The sequence below is a fragment of the Pagrus pagrus genome (assembly GCF_965226575.1).
Source record: "Pagrus pagrus genome assembly, chromosome: 11".
NCBI lineage: Eukaryota > Metazoa > Chordata > Actinopteri > Spariformes > Sparidae > Pagrus > Pagrus pagrus.
Window position 1 is genome coordinate 26018897 of NC_140195.1, and position 18132 is coordinate 26037028.

An 18132-nucleotide genomic window follows, 5' to 3' on the forward strand; every position below is an offset into this window, starting at 1 on the left:
GGAACAAAGTCAGCCCAACAACTGATTCTCATCATATAAACTAATATAGCTCTGCATTCTGCACCTCCACCCTGATTTGAGTGATTTTGACTCATCACGCATTGTTTTCTTTGGGGGCTGTCAGACAAACCTCCACAGAGAGAAAAAAGGCTCAGCCTTAATTAGTGTTTAGCGCTTTAGCAACTGGACTGTAAAGCTATGAATTAAAAGTGTTGATGTAATGTAAAAAATAGATGATGTTGGATGACCTTCACTCCCAGCTCATATGGCTATTCAATACACTCCGTACTTAACTTGTCACAGGAGAGCTTGCGTAAATATAACCGCGAGAGCTCCTTCAGCGTAACACAAAGTGATCGGTCTTAATGTCAAACAGCAAACCAAAACATGCTCCGTCTTTTTCTATTGAAGCAAAAAAAAAACGCACAACATCTCACTGCGCTGCAGTTAAATCTGTACTGTGTCATCGTGCTGTTAGAGTAATATTTATAGACTTTAAACTCTTTTGGCAACAACAATGAATCTCTGGCACGTGCACCATACTTGTGCAACAGTAGACTTCATTGTAACTGAACAATACGTGCAGGACATTTACAGCTGAATAGCGTTTTGAACTGCATGTCAAGCTACAGCCTGCACTGAAACTCATCAGAACCTTAAAAATAAATTACATTTTGTTTTAGGTTGGCCACATTGCGTCAACGCAGGAGAAATATAGTTTTTCTCCAAGATAAGTGAAAGTTGATGTTGGCTGTGTTGCATTTCCTGCTTTGTTTTACATCCTAGCAGTCGTCTTTATCCCCGTCTTTCACTAGTGAATTATTACATCTCATAGCGCCACCAACCACCAAATGTCAATGAAATGCATGCATGAAAATGCAATGAGACTCTCCTTTCATTTTGTAGCTAATCTTTGTCAGCATCAGTTGTTTGTTCAAACTGAACTCAAACTAAACTGACAAGGACCACAATGGGCTACATGAGCCTTGGCAGAAAAGTCATGATATTATCGAGCTGAAAAACCTTGTACTGAGGTCAAGGAGCGTGGCTTGGTTACTTTGATACAGAGGACTGCCTTTTCTTTGCTTATCATTTCCAACATTTGTGTTATTTCACCGCAATTTTTTCCCAACCACAACCTAGACTTAATTGTCTCAAAAACTACTGAAAGGGTTGCCATGAACTTTCTAGCTAGTGTGGCTTTAGACTCCAAATCAAACTAACTTTTTCATTTTTGTGCATGAATTTAAAAACTATAGACATAAGATCTGAAAACAAATTAATCTTCTTTTTTAATGGGTTTTGCAAGAAACTGACAAACCCTCATTAGTGTTGTTTATGGGGCAATAACATTGTAGAGTACTTATTAAGCATCATTGAATCTCTTAAAGCAACATTATGTAACAATTTTAACAGCTTCATGTGGTGGTTGGGAGAATGGTGTCACTGCCATTCCCACACCACGCCTTGAACACCTGTTTTTGCACTATGTAACTTGTGTGGAATGATATGATCTCCTGCATAGCACTAAGTCAGATATCGCCAACTATGTTGGCGAAACTGGAACATATTTAATGGAGAAAATGTTTTCTGATGTTTTTCCTGCTGCTCTGCCCCCGTTCGCTGTAATTTCCTGATGAATAACAGCTTTTCTTATTGTTTAATTAACCACTGTAGCTGCCATTAGCTAGTTAGCTGTGCAGCTAGCTGACTCTGCCTTGACCACACTAGGAGCTCGGAGCACCAGGGGATTGTTGGTCTTCACATCACTAGCACAGGAGCTTTGTACAACCAGGATCAGTTGGTTTCAAGGCCTGAAGCGGACAATGCTGGCGAGGTGCAGTGCTGGAATGGACACCAGAGCTGGAGTCGGGTATGCGGGCTCAGCAGCCTCTATAGATGTCATGACAGAGTCAAAGAGACCAAAAAGGGAGTTAATGGAGGAAACTAAGAAGACAAAAATAGACAGTGATCGAGTGGGAGGCTGGACTTGAGCTAATTTGAGATGGACTTAGAGTCATATGTGAGAGCTTTGTGGAAAAAAAAGGCTGCAAGACAGATGCTGAGGTAGACCTGTTACTGTTGGACAGTAAGTAATGTTAGCTGGAGTGCTAGTGGTTGGGATGTTTCACTTGCTTGATGTAAGTAACATAATTATAACAAATGCACTTAGACAGCTGTCCAAGTCATAAAAAATACCGATTCTTGCATAATGCTGCTTTAAATCATTTTATCATTTGGGTGATCTGACATGCTGCTAACCCTAACCCTTCACCTTTTCCAGCTGAGATGGTCCCTCTCCACCTTACATCTTCTTTAATTGGTCTTCTTCTACTCCATCATACTACTGCAAGTCACAAACTCTTCAAAGTCCCTTTGAAGGTCCAATTTGTAAGATAGTTGATTGTTGAGTCAGAACTCATCAAATACTGACAAAACTCGACCTACCCGACATGCCCGACCTACCAACCCAAAGCATCAGTATTTGACGAGTTGGGAGTGAGACTCACCAATCAAATGTCTTACAAAGTGGACCTTTAAGTCAATGTTTAACGAGTAGAGAGGAGTATGGGGGTTAATTGGATCAAACAGCACCATCAGAAAAAGAATCAGGGTAAGAGTTGATTTGGCACGATTTGATGCAATCTGATGCCTTTGTCTTATGTGACTCATGTTTTGGCTCCAGTCCAGTAGGTGAAGATTTACTCCCAACACAGAACAGCTAAAGATCTCAAGAACTGGACTAATAAATAAGGTATTGATCAACAACTCCATCAACCCCCCACAGATTATTGAAGCTCGTTTTTGTGCAAGCAGCTTGTTCCCTTCAACAACTGCTTAATCAGTTCCTCCTTATGCACTCACACACACTCACACACACACAAAGATTGACCCCGGGGGGAGGAAATTGAATTAGCAGGGTGTAATGCAGCTCCTTGTGTGTGTAATCAGAGCAGGCTCGGAATACAGGGCCATTGTAAGTCAATGTGGTCGGAGTCGGAGAGCCAGCGACCGCTGGGGGAAGCTGCCCTTATCACTAGATATGATTACAGCCGGGGGAATGTGTGTGTGTGTGTGTGTCTGTGTGTGTGGTGGTGTGGGTGAGATTTGTGTGGGAGTCATGGCTGACTGATTTCAATGGGAATGTGCGTCTACATGCTTGTGATGGAGCGAGCGTGTGAGAGTCATTTCTAAAAACTTTGGAACGGTGACGAGTGCAAAGAAGCTCAACGCACAAAAATAACACTGACATTTCCGACATTCATCGCCAGACACCCAGCCGATCTTTCTGGATTTGGGGTTTTTATATCTTGTGCTGACAACAACAACAACAACAAAAAAGCCCTTTCTGCTCGTTGTTTCCACTATCATTGTTCTTGGCGGGCTGCAGGCTGTGTTTTCCACGGTGGATGTCATTGTTTTTCACTGTCTGTTAATTATTTTTGTGCTGGTATTTTGCCTCCTCCTGATATAGTGTTTCCTGCTATTGTCTTATTCTACCAGGCTGGCTGACTCTGGACTTAAGCCAGCCAGTCCCTCCTACCTTAAAATACACACACACACACACACACACACACACACACACACACACACACACACACACACACACACACACACACACACACACACACACACACTCACTCACTCACACACACACACACACACACACACACACTCACTCACTCACTCACTCACTCACTCACACACACACACACACACACACACACACACACGCACACACAATCATGACCATGAAAACACACACACACACACACACACACACACACACACACACACTGCATGATCTCCCTCTGCTCTCCCTTCCTCTTCTTGGCACTTGAGAGAAAACACAAGAAGTCAGTGATACGGCAGACCAACTGTGTGTGAGTGTGTGTGTGTGTGTGTGTATGTGTGTGAGGGAGGGAGAGAGAGAGTCCGCCAGTCAGTTCAGAGGGGTTAATCTCTCTCTCTCTCTCTCTCGTACTCTCTCTCTACCTCGATCTCTCCCTCCCTCCCTCTGTTGCCTTTTGTTGCGGCCCCTCACTTTCTCAACACTTGGACAGAGGGAACTGATACTCTGCCTGTGAGTGAGTGTGTGTGTGTGTGTATGTGTGTGTGTGTAGTTTGGGTGTCCTCACCACTCTCGAGATCTCTCTGGACTGAACTGTACGTGAACATGACTGACGGGACTTTCTAACGCGCTCCTCATGCTGAATGTTCACACCACAGACTGGTAAGGCAGCGGTTTGCTCGGGAAAGTTGTCTAATTTCAAAAGGAGTGTGGAGATGAGTGTGTGTGAAAATGCCACTTTGTGTGTGTGTGTGTGTGTGTGTGCGCGCATGTGGGAAACACTTGTCTGGAATGCAACAGGTCATTTGTAAATCTGGGTTTTTCTTTATTTGTGTGAGCTGAGATTTCTTGTTTCTTTGAGCGATGTGAAGATGTGAAACGCTTCTCTGCCCCTTGCTGTCTTTCTCCTTTCCTCCGCTCCCCATTCCCCCTCTTCTGCCCGGCCCAAGTTACTCAAGTTACCGGCTTCCTCCTGTTGTTATGAGCCCCGTGGTTTCTATGCAGCACTCTGAGGGCGCTCCCACGCTCTCCCAAAGAGAAAGAAAGGAAGGAAAACAGCGATAACCATTTCAGAGCCACAAAAGAAGTGGGAGAAGCATGCTTGGTTTTGCCCCACGTCCCCTTCTCGGCACCTTCGCGCACGCTTTTGTCCCTTTAAAACTAAGCAACTCGGGGGAAAAATGTCCCTGTCTTTTGCATGGCTGGTTGGCAACTTTTTTTTTGTTTTGTTTTCTGGACAAAAGTTTTCTCTTTTCTTCGGAGGTGGTGGGGTGGCCGAGGTGGTGAGAAAATTGGAAACAGAACCACCCACAGTGGAAGTGAGTCAGCCCAGCATTTAGTGGTATGTTGACTTTGGAAATGGCAAGGATTGGAGGGGGGGCTGGTGCAAGGGGGGACAGATGAAATTGTCAGAAGAGGAACAAACAAAAAGTGTCAATTTGTTCATACTTGCTGCTGAGGGTCCCTGCAAAGTGGGAGGTGGAGTTGCGTCAAAGGAAAGAAGAAGAGATTGACAGAGAGGAGAGGAGAGAGGAGGTGGAAGCCAGAGGCTGTTTATAAAGGGAGGGAGCGGCTTGTGTCCATCTGGGACAATCCCAAGTGCTGAAAGCTTCCCCACCCTGATCCCAAACATCTCCCCCCCTCTCTCCCTCTGTCTTTCTCGTTGTCTCTCCACTGCTCCTTCACAATAAGGTGCACGCGGGTACATTTTGGTTGCAACCTGCAAAATGCATCCAACCTGATGCATTCTTCTTCTTCTGCGGACACATCCTTTCATTTTCTTGTCCTGACAATCTGTGTCACTCTCTGACTCTTTGCTCCTCTCTCCTTGCCTGAACTTTATCTGCCAGCATGCTGCATGCAGTTGCTCCTAACAACATGAAAAACTCCACAAGGAGTGTGGGGACGCTCCTCTTTTCCATGTCCACGTCCACGTCCACGTCCACTATAGTTTCTTTAGTTCTTAATCGCCTGCAACATAAACATAAACAGATAGCTGCCTACAGTTGTTTATGCTCCCTTTAAAAATCTGCAGTCTTTACTTTTAAAGGGGCAGTATGTAGTTTTGGAGAAGAAATTAAAACTCAGAATTTTAATATTTACAATATTAATGAAGTAATAATTAAAACTCAGAAATATTTATTTTTTCCATTTGTGAATAAACAAGCTGTTCTCAGAGGAAAATAAGGTCCCAGAACACTGTTTGAAGCTAGAAAGGTGGCAGGGTCCGCCAAATATAAACGAAGTAACACAGTATGAAATTGTGTTGTCCATTCAGTTTATTCAGTCATGAAAACAAAGTGAGTTAGTTAATTCATCTCTTCTTATTAAAATTCCTCCTCAAAACTACAAAGTGCAGCGAGGATGTAAATTCATATCAAATAAACACATTTGCAGAAAATCAACATTATATTTGTGTTTTTAGGTTTATCCTGCATGACACAGGATTGTACTACATAGTGTACCAGTGACCGAAACAGTTAGATTAAATGCATTTTAAGAGAGACTTGTTAACTTTCATCATTGTTAGGGGATCTTTCTGTATCCTGCTGATTGAGTAACATCCTGTCTGATAACATGTCAAAATAAAATGCCCCATAAAATTGCTTCAGATAGCTTGTTATCCCGGATGACATTGGCCGAATGTTAGTTTTGGGAAAAAATGCTCCAAAGCATAACAATCAACTAAATGTCTTATTTTCTATAATATTTAAATATACCATTGGCAACATGTATATAATAATGCATGTGGCAGAGATGGTAAGTTTTAATTTTAACACTTTTTGTCGCTTTTTGCACTTCTCCACAAAGTCCGGGCATTTATCCGGTATGACATTTTGACTATAAAGTCTTATAATTCTGTAACTTTTTATAATACCCTCAATATATTTTTATATGATTTCATAAACATACATCAATAGATTCAATACAAGTGTTTTTTAGAAGCATTCTCATTATTTTTACTTTATAAAGGGGTTTTGGACATCAAAATGCACGTTGCATCATTTGGCCATTTTTGTGTAATGTAAACAATCCTACTGACCTGCAGCTAAGTGTTAATGATGTGACACAGCTGAAGAAAGAAGTAATTGGTGGTTTTACATTGACTGCTGCAATGTATATGTTGCAAGACGCCATTGGTTTCTACATATGCATATCAAATGCTGTCTATTGCAGTTCAGTGGCTAATATAAACCAGCCAAATGCTATTGTATTCTCCCAGAGGAGAGATGACGGCAGCCAAACAGCTCAGCTCACATAAAAATATCATTAACTAAATCTTTTATATCATTGGAAATGCAGTAAAAGCCCGCTGGAGACGTTTTACACATGTTCTCCTCCTCATCATCGTCTTCCTCCTGTCATCATTTACTGCTTTCTTAGCATTTTCTGCCAGAAACAAAAAAACAAAAAACAAAGAAAAACAGAATAACTGGTGGACACAGCCTCTCCCTTTGTCTAGCCTGCTGTCCACCCCCGTCTCCTTCTCCTCTTCCTCTGCCTTCCTCTCTCCGGACTGCGCTGCCTGTGTATCCAGCGATAAGGGGACAGCGACGGTAGCACTTCCTCTGGTCACAGGAAGCAGGAAGTGTTGATTTCCAATGCAGCCTCTCTGGGCAAACTCTGCTCTCGGTCCGCTGGGATCCTCATCACTTACACACCAGCTCGAAGTTTGGATGCAGACAAAGACATGCATGTGTTCTGTGTGTGTGTGTGTGTGTGTGTGTGTGTGTGTGTGTGTGTGTGTGTCACCTGTCTGCAGACAATGACTCCACTATATCTTTGCTTCCTGATGGTTTTCATGGGAAAGCACCTGGGAAGCAGCCCACTCTGTGCATCTTTGACCTCAGGGTTGGCTCGCAGGTCACAGGATGATTGGCTAATTATTCCTCTAATCACAGCAAATGTTTTGTTATCTCCCTCTTTGGCCACGCAGGTCGGGGGTGGCGCTGTTGAGCTTAAAAAAACACAAACAACCATTCATCAGTTAATGGATTCCAGTTATACTGCAGAGTGGGAGGGCTGGGAGAGAAAGGGAGGGAGGCTGACATTAAGAGAAAGTGGGGGGTGACAAAGAGTAGGCCGTCTGAGGGCAGGAGCCTCCATCTAATGCTGTTGTTTTTAGCCTAAATGAGAGCCTTACTCCTGTTTGTAGTCAAATCAAGATTTCCTTGTGTTTGGTTTTCAAGTTTGTACGGCCAAAGCAGTGACATCATCACTTGTGCTCGGTATCCTGAAACAGGGAAAAATATGGCAGAACACACCAGAAGTACAAGAAGAGAAAATGGCACTTCATTCAGGAAACAATGTTGCCAACAAGTAATTTCAGGCTCATTGACAGATTTATTTCTCTTGTCCAAGATAGTATTAGAAGCGTATTCGTTTTCAGGACATGACGCACACGAAGTGCACCATGTCCAGAAAAACAAGTGGATTTATGGTGGATGGATCATTGTTTAAAATAAAAGGGATTTAGGAAAGAAGCCTGTCAGAGAGAACAGGGAGGAACAGGGTTGCAAAGAGAGCAACAAAGAGCATATACGGCAGTTTTCTAAACACACATCGTCTCCGGTCTGTTTCACATGTGTGGTTTCTACGCTGAACAGCCTTAGTACAGTGGAAGAGGAGTCAGTGGCCGCTATCTAAATGAATATGGAGAGAGCCATAACTTCACTTTTAATAGTCGCCTGGACATTAAAACTGCATTTATAGAATCACCGGTCAAATCTGATTAAAAAACGCTTAAAAAGTTAAATGACTTGACACAGTTTCACGCTTGAATTTCTTTTATGGCTCAGTCCAGAGTGCCATAATGTGACACCCTCAGCTCATCCCACCAGAGAACTTGGAGTAATGCAAATTTAATGTCTAATGTTTGAATAACCTCACTTTTTCTTGGTAATCGTGTGCACTAGCGTTATATCCTGCTGTCCCAGGCCTATTAGAAGTCCGTCCGCAGACGCACAGAATCGGTTGAAACACATCAGTGCAACAACAGGATTGGCTGATATGTCTCCGATTCAGCCGTTTTAAAGCAGAAGAATGGCTTTTGGTCGAAAGGGGTGGAAATGTGTCATACAAACACCATCTCTGGCATTACTGACATTTCTTTTCCATATGCTTAAAGTGGTTTGTCTCTGCTCTTATAACGTCTCTGGTGACAAGAAAACAGATATAGGTGTGAAAAAATAGGGTGCGGTGTCACTGACTAACCAGATTCAAAATGTTGCTATGTAACTAAAACTAAACTCCAACTAAAAGCCCAAAAGCCAAAGAAATTCAATTTGCTATAATGTTAAAGGTGCATTATGAATTAATTCTAGTTGAAAAAATTCAGAAAATGACATGAAAATTATCAACACTGTGTGAAAAATAACAGTTATGATGTTAGGAAGTCTCTGTATTGCATTGCAGAGATATCTACTGAAATTAGCTACATATAGCGGTTACTCTGGTGATATGCTTCCCCCTGTTTGTTTTCTTTATGGATTTAATAGGTTGCCGATATTTACATATTGCATTTTACATTAAGACAAGGAAAGGCGTTGAACCATCAAACGTTTAACACTTTTACTTGAAAAGTAACTGATTCATTTGTAATCAAGATATTTGAAAAGTTAAGGTGTCTTTTTTAGAAGAACTGGACTTTATGACTGGTCCTTAAATTCAGTGGACGGCATATTGTGTTTCTGGCTATGTTCGACTTTAAGTAAGGGTAATGGACTTTTGGGGCTGTCGCAGTGCGGCAAATGCTTTGAGACAGAGAAACAAATATAGAGGATCTGAGGAGGGAGAAGAAGGCTGGCAGCAGGTTGAGTGGGAACAAGGAAAGGAACAAAGAGGAAAAGGGAGGAGGGCGAATTAAAGTGACACCTGTGAGTGTGACTGAGGACTTAGGAAGGAGAGAAAGCAAAGTTGAGAGAATACGAAGGGATTTGGGCGATTAGGAAACGTTGGAGATGTTGAGCCTAAACTATGAGCGGGTCAGGAGGTCAAGAGGGGTGAGGAGGTCAGAGTGGGCCCAGCGGCTCTACTTAGAACAGGATATCCTGCGAGGAAAACCCATCTGTCTCTCTGTCCCTCTCGCTCGGTCTGTGTCTTAAGTTCCCACAGTGGAGAGGAGAGGTGTAGCCTTTCACTGAGAACACCAGAGAAAACACAAGTTCCCGACTGAGAAGCTTCACGTACATCAATCATCGGCGGCAGAGACAGATAGCGGCAATGCACATCTGATGTGCCTTATCATGAGAGTGTATAAAGTGTTATAGTGTGGGATGATAACTGTGAGTTTTCCATCCTGTGCTGATGTTTGTTGCTGTTTTCATCCACTCACTGCAACAGCCAAGATAAATTTCCCTGCAGGGACCGAAAGTTTATCTTACTGTATCTTATCTTAGCCAGACAGACAGTGTGTGAAAAATATGAAACATCCCATTTATTTTTGAAATGTACTTAGTCTTCATGTTAATATCAGCATAACTGAGCCTGGAAAAATACTGCCATCCAGCTGTGGTACTGAGTGCTGGAGAGCACAGAGGTGCCTTCTGACAGGGTATCTAAGGCCACAAGAATTTCCTTTAACTTTCCTTTTCTTTTGGCCCCGTGACAACAACAACATTCAAACTCAAGTGTCACCAAACAATTACACCACGATGGCAGAAAAATGTCAAGCTCTTCTAAGAAAACCCTGCTGTGGTCTGTCAATCTTGTCTAATAACAGGAAACAACCCAAAACACACGATTTTGGTTTTGTTGCTTCAAAGCTGCAGACGTCTGACAGCCAATGTCTTTGTCACGTGTCGAGCGAGCGGCGTACAGTAAAGGGCCCAAAGCAGAACCACCAACAAACAACGTCCCAGTGTATACACTGATAACCAGATTAGCATTGCTGCATCTCTGCAGAGGATTAAACAGGATCCATAAGATGATCAGTGATTGGTCTTACCCCTGACTTACTTGAGGTCGCTGTAGAAAAGCAAACAGTTCTGTCATTTGAAGGCCAACACACATCACACAGTGTTTTTTATGGACTCAGAAGCTCATTAGGTGAGTGACTAGTGATGCCTCATTGTTCCATCAGATGACTCAGAAGGTGTTTCGTTCCAGCTGCAGTCATATTTTCTATGCACACTTTCAGATGATGTCTGAATCCATAGCACCCATGGTTTTTAATGGTTATATTTTGTATTTGTCGTGTACTCTGAATGCAATGTCTTCATTGTTTTTGTCTGTACGGATTGATTTGGTTGCAAATGAGTTCCCCCATGCACTTGGGATTAATAAAGATGCGTAATCTAATCCAAACGACATGATCTTCTAAAATAAATATTAAAATTATGACAGAAAATGAACAGCTGAAGCAAAGAGATTTCATGTTTTTGATTTGCTCATGGCAAGCGAACATCATCATACAAGGATACTTCCAGTTTATTACAATTAAGGTTTTATTGACATGATTTTTGCTGTCATTCATCCCTGTGAAGCTCCTGCAGCTGCTCTCTATTAGTTCTCTAATATTTTGTTTACATTCTCTTGGATTTTGTTTCCCATGGTGCGCAATTTCATCTGATACAAGGTTATTGAATAGGGAAAATACAGGTCTCAGAGCTAACGGTCAGTTAGCCAGCGAGTTAGACTCCATTAATCGCAGCTATTCCATTGAGATAAACTGAATCAAGGCTGCAAACACATCTTTTTTCCACTCACTATTATCTCTCCTTATTTGACTGACTGGGAACTCAAATCACTGACCGTTTTTCTCTCGTTAACAAGTAGGTTACCACCACAAACCTGTTACGGTTACTCAGAGGGATTCTGCTGGAATAAACTGAATTGTTTTAAATTCATTGCTGAAATCTGGGAATGCTGCTACATTGCGGGAAAGAACTCGGCCAGGACGAGAAACACAAGCAGTCAGATCATCACACAGATTGTAAGCAAACCTCCAAACTTATTAAGATGAGAAAACAAAGATTAAAACTATAATTACTCCCTAAACTGTCCTCTGCAAACATCCATCACAGTTTACAGACTGATTTCCTTCTCTAACTCTGATCCACCATACTTGCCACAGTTGTGTTGTACATCCAAATAAAGTGTTCCAGAAAATCTGTCTAAACTGCTGGCTTGTTTACAACCTGATTGGTCATCTGATCGCACATTTTTGCACCATCAGACTTTGTTGTAGGGATCTTGACACATTCCCAGAGCTCAACAATTACTCGAGCGAAAAAAATGTCCTGAATCTTAAAGGTATGATGGGCGAAACTATGAAAAATAAGGGCCAACTTGTAACAAATCAGAATTATCCTTCAAGCAAACACTCTGTTGAGGTAAACTAGCTCAGGTTGACACTGCCGAAGAAACAAGTCCACGCCAACATGCTTTGCTTATTTAACCAAGACTGCAATTACATTTGTTTAAAAATCTCTAACCTTGCAGGATGACAGGTTTCTAAAAATGTGAAGTAAACATGCTACTTGTGAGTCCATGTGAATTTTAGTTCACAAGCACTGCTCCATTTGTAATTGGGCATACTGAAGCTAAACAGAAGTCACCACCACGGTTTGGACCAAAACAAAATATCTGTGGGTGTGACAGCATCCTAAAAATGTGAAAAAGGTGCAGGAGAATCTGGCCTCATACAGATTTAGCGTGCCAGCTCGATCTAACTTCGTTCTGACACGAGAAAAACCAGAAACAACATTATTACTTCTGTAATTTTCAACGATATTCTGAAGGAGTGTCTGACTTCCCTTCTCGGCTCGATGTGTCAGACAAACTTGAGCCTACTAATGTTTTCCTCCTGTGAGAAGCTTTATGTTTCCCCCTTGTGCAACAGTTACGCCAAAGTAGTCATTACTCTCCCCATACACTCAATCACATACTCACTCTGATATTCTCACATTCGAGTGCGCTGCTAAGTGGGTGATATTTTCCGTACGGGAACATTAGCTTATTTTTTTCCTACCGATGGTCTGCAGTGACAAAAGCGAGAGACCGAGAGAGAAAGAGAGAAAAAAGAGAAAGAGTGAGGGATTGAAAGCGAGAGATAGGGGAACGAGAGTGCAGAGCTATTTTTGGCCCGTCTGGGTGTTTTCCTACACACACACTCACGCTTCTCAGCCTTGTTGTTGTTCAGAATGGTGGGTGTTAAGAGGGTGAGTTTTGATTTGATTTGACTCTGTGTTTTGAGGGTTCGTCTGTGTATGTGTGTGTGCGCATTCGTGTGTTGATATCCCTGGGATTTTCCTGCGGTTGCTATGGTTTCTTGCTGTGTTTTGAACAACTTGCCATAACTCCAAACATCCTTAGGGTGTGAAGGATCCTCAGCCCTTCATTATGCACTCTGCGTGTGCTTTGGCTGGGGTTGACCTCACTTCACTCTCGATTTAACCAGATCAAATGTCCAAACAACCATCTTCAAATCTTTCTTTTATCTCCGTCTTTGCTGTGGCGTTTCTGCACGACACTTCCCAGAGATCTCCTGTCAGTCAAACAGTCTTTGGTGGCACCGGTTGCTTGGATTTGTCTGCTTCTGTTTCTGTGCAGCTCATATTCATTTTCAATGCAGTGCAATGCGTGCTTGTGGAGAAAAAAAGTCACATTTCTTCTTCATTATACCTCTCAACACGGGTTAGTGATGACACCGATGCTCTGTTGTGGAAAATGTCTGTCAGCGATCCATTGTGTTTCTGCGGACTGTACATGTCACCAAGTCTTTCGATGTGCCGAGTCTTTTCAGACACTCGCTCCGTCGCTCTGTTCTCACAGACACATACATACCGTGGAAACATTTTGTACAGGCTTGTGTCTTTAAATAGTGTACAGTTTGTAAGGGAATAAATGATCGTGCCATCTTTGAGTTTCCTTTTATGTTTCCGCGGTATATACGGTATAATAAATATGCGTGTGTTTGGATTAATGTGTTTAGGCATACCATGTGTGCAACTTTTTCATTTATGCTAAAATGTATCCGCGTTATCTTTAAACCCCCACACAACTGATACAATGGTAATATTTCTAGGGCATGACGGAATTTTCTTTATGGTTTGTTTCGGACTTATCTTAAAATACAATATCCTAAGACTAATTAGACTATTAGGACTAATACAATCGATTCATCTAATTTAAAAGGTGTTTAAATTAAAAATGAGTGTGAATAACAAACCACTCCAAATACATACAAGTAACCAATTTGGGCTACAAAGCTACTTTAACCATATTGGAATTATAGGTGAACCCTCCTGAGTTGAAAGAGTCAGGTTTTCCTGTTCTTCCCACTATGACATGAGGTTAATGCAGCATTAATCATCTGTTTTTTGTGTCAATATGTCCTACTACTATTAATAATTACATTAAAATATACATAATGAATTTATCTACAGTTTGCTTTTAATATGTACTTTAAACAAATGTTTGCAGTGTACTTTCCTGCAAACCACAGATATGTTGAAACTTAACATTTCTTGATGTTGCAACTTTACAGTTCTCAGTGGTGACAATACTGTGCTTTTTTTTTAAAGATTCTTTTTTTTTTTAAAAAAGCCTTTATTGAGATAGAGCAGCCCGGAGAGATGACAAGAAATAGGTTGGTATGCGGCAAATGACCACAGGTTGGAGTTGAACCTAGGCTGCTGCTGAGGACTTCAACCTCTACACATGGGGCTGTGCTCTACCAACTGAGCTATCAGATTGCCTAAACAATGCTGTGCTTCTGGTCTGGTTAGGTATTGGCACAAAAATCAGTTGGGTTGGGAAAAGATCATATTTCGCTTACCTGCACACAAACACTGCTGGAAATTGTCTCGAGGTTTCATCTTAATCATCCTGTTTTGTTGCCACATACTAATACTAATATGTTCTGATGTCTCGGGCTTGGCAGCCACCTTGCTGTCACGCCACCACCACCACCTCATATACATGTCATGCATGGAGTTATGACACAAGTTTTAAAAATGTCGATATGACGCGCATGAAAGGCATCTGTGGTTTGCAGAAACGTAAAATGCCAATGTCTTTTTCTAGCGACAGAGCTGAATTTAAATGTTTAATAAAGACACCACTTTGCATGAATTCCAGTAAAGTTACAGTCAAAGTAGGTGTCAGTTACTGTTACTCAGATATGATAGCTAGGCTACTTACAGTACCTAATGAACTGGCATATTTTTCAGTCACAGATACTGCAGAGGACAGGAAGGGGTGGGGTAGGTTCAGCTTTGGCTAACTGCTAGCTTAAACTTGATACAGCTCTCTTGCTTTAGTTGTGCTGTGCAGTAGAAGTGATGGAGAGTGTCGTTACTGCAAATTTGACTGTTTTCAATGAAATTATACATTCCTACGACAAAATAATGTTTTATATGGTAAAACAAATGCCAAATAGTATACTTCTGGCTCTAACTCAATTGGTAATTACTACTTTTTGCCGTTGTAGGGCCAAACTGTGAGCATGTCTTCAAAGAGCTCCATCTGTGTTGGCGAAATCTGTAATTTTCTTCAATCCTGCATATTTGCTGCTTTAAATAACTTCCGTGTTATCTTCCATGAAGCAGGACCGTCACACATGATTTGAGCGTGTACGTGCCAATGTGCAAAGTCTCTGTATTCCTGTATCTCATGATCGTCAACTGACCGCCACAAGACTGAGGCAGACTACTGAAATAGCTGTCATACATATTTTCTGTAGAATGTTGCAGGTGTGAAATAACTGGCACTGAGATTTACTGGCAAAGAGAAACTTTGAAAGGAAACCCAGCTGCATTGAGAAAAGTTTTGGGCGTATTTCAGTCCTGTAGCTGACCACACCCTGATTCTCTCTCGCAAGCACACACACACACACACACACACACGTAAACACAACTACTTACACACAAACACACGGTTGTGTGCATATATGAATATCGGTATGCACAAAAACAAAAACACACAAATAGAGCTCGAGCTTTTCCTCCCAAATATTTTCCAGCCTTATTATTTTCATCCTCTTTGTTCTTGTGTTTACTCAGCCCACTAAAGATAATAAGTCTTTTCCTCAGTGTCTACCCTGCCTTCATCTTCCTGTCTCCCTCTTTCTATCTTCATCTCGCTCCGGATTCCCCTGCTCTCCTCCCTCCTCCTCCTCCTCCTCCTCCTCCACCTCCTTCTCCTTCTTGGCTTTTTCTTTCCTTCACATCATCATCTCTGTTTCTCCCCCTCTCCCCTGCTCCTTCCTTCTTTTTCTTATGCAGCATTCCTCGCATTCCTCTTGGCTTCTTAGGGGGAAGGACCCCGCTGGCAGACCGAGGCCAAACATTATTACAGTGCTCTCAGCCTCTCTCTCTCTCTGTTTCTCTCATCCCATCTCTCTCCCTCTCTTCCTCCTCACTCACTTTATCTTTCTAATCCCCTCCCTTGTTCTTTCTCTCCCTCATTTCTTCCCTCTAAAACCTCTATCCCCGCTAATAACATTTTACAGATAGTGGCTGCTTGTACTTTAACTGTGTTAAAACAGCTTACTGAGACCACTGTGTTTCATAATTAGTGGAAATAAGGGTCATACCCTTCTCTGTTACGTAAAACAGGCTCATTCATGTTTATACAAGCGCATGTGCTGTGTTTTTTAACAACGACACACTGTCTGCACATGGGAGATAAAGTACCAGACACACAAATGTTCGCAGAAGAGATTAAACACACACTCTTGCACTCACAAAGACTTTTTTCTTTATTAAAGTGAGTGTGTTTACCGGTATCTCTCAGTGTGTCTGCGTGTGTTTGAACGTGTCCTAAATTAAGTTTCATTTGACAGTAGATTTCCGCTCGATGAGCCTAAATTGTGTTCAGATTCCTGTTTTTATGACCTCATTATGTTGCGCACAGAGATACTGCGTCACTAAGGAGAATTGAAACAACACACACAGATTGTAAATGAAAGCCGTACGCCAGCTGCTTTAGTTTTATGTGCAGTGTACTGAAATAGAGACAATTTGACAGAAACGGAAAAAAGATTAATGGTTGGATACATGATATGATGTTCTCCAGTTGATATCAGGAATGAATGTGTGTCTGTATGTGTCATGGGTAGGCCTGGGTATCATTTGAAAATGTACTGTTTACGTAAATTTGGAAAAGTGTTGCTACGATACCTGTTTTGACACAGATATGAAATTCTTTTTAACCGCTTACTTCGGGAAATATAGGCGTATGTTTCTCCAAAACATTTCTCTTTTTTCACTGAACAAAATGACCTATATTCACTTGCCTGCCTGAGTAAAATGGTCTTTGTGTAACTTAACAGCTCTCTTTATTTGGTTAAACAGACACAAAAGTACTGAAGGTCACCAAAAAGTGCACCAAAACCCCAGCGTTTTCCCTCGAACATGTTTCATTTCAGTTGAGTTTTGCAGACTCTGTTGTATGATGTGAACGATGGCTTCTTGTGTCAAATGTTGTGTCGTAGCAGGAGCACATTTCTGCAGATGGGAGGCAACTATGTAGCACACATTTGACCACATCCTGCCCCATGTAGTACTGACAAAAAAGCTACAGTACATACGTCAGAGTGACTGTTTTTAACTGTGTCGTTTCAGTATAATTTAAATCAAAGTTTTGACTCATCATCTTTGTGAAATCTGATGTTGATTCCAAGATTTTTGCACCGAAGCACTGACCACACATGCTGATATTTGTTTTTTCATAATTTATTTTGACTTTGTTGAGTTGCATACTCATAAAATCATTTTAAAAGCATTTTGTTTTGTTTATAATCTACAGTCTACAAGTATTCAGAGCAGAACTAGTTTTCTTTTTCTTTTCTCCGTAAAAGGAAAACTCTTTTTAGATGAAAAAGATGTTTTTTGTGGAAAATACTAACTGACCAGTGCTGGACTGTGTGAGTGTGTGTGCGTGTGCTTGTGCATGTGTGTGTGAGTGTGTGTATTCCTCTCTCCCTGTGGGCGGTTGCCTGCTGAGCAGCTTTTCTGTCACCCTGTGGTTTTGTTATTTTCAGCTCGAAACCGGATGTGATTCAGACTGCATGGTAGATTGTGTAATTGAATGGTATAACCACACACATGTGCACATAGACACATACGCGTATGCACTTGGACACACAGTTTTTTGCCAACGCACATAGACACATACATTCACAAACGCACATAACACAGAAAAAAATCAAACACACACAGCCGCAGTTATGAAGGTCTATACGCCCACACACCGAGGGTTTCTGGGAACGTTGCTGGGTCCCCCCCTGTTCACAGAGGCACCCGAGGGTGAGCGAGCGGACGATGGAGCACCACCAGCAGTAGACACGCGCTTCTTGGTTTCAGTATTGGTCTGAAGCACCAGTTGTTGACCTGGCTGACACTGAGATCGGAAAAATGGATAAAACACAAACACGCTTGTGCTCTGTGGAAACAAAAGGACGGTTGAAAGTGGGGAAAAACACTGAGAAGTGCTAGTGAAACTCATTAAATGTCAGTTTCTACCTGAGAACATTTTAAAACCGTACTATGCAGATAGAGTTAATTTAAAAAAACAAAACAAGGACAGGGAAGAGTGGTGGACAATAAAAAGTACCT

General features: G+C 41.7%; 1 protein-coding gene across 2 annotated transcripts in view; it reads left to right on the plus strand.

Moving 5' to 3' along the window:
- The first annotated feature begins 3931 nt into the window (after positions 1-3931).
- hdac7a (histone deacetylase 7a) overlaps positions 3932-18132 on the plus strand; it is a 65152-nt gene continuing 50951 nt past the window's right edge. For both annotated transcript variants that reach the window (XM_084366028.1, XM_084366029.1), the window contains exon 1: positions 3932-4234. In XM_084366028.1, the coding sequence (XP_084222154.1) occupies positions 4216-4234 (19 nt within the window). In that variant the 5' untranslated portion in view covers positions 3932-4215. The remainder of the gene's footprint in view (positions 4235-18132) is intronic.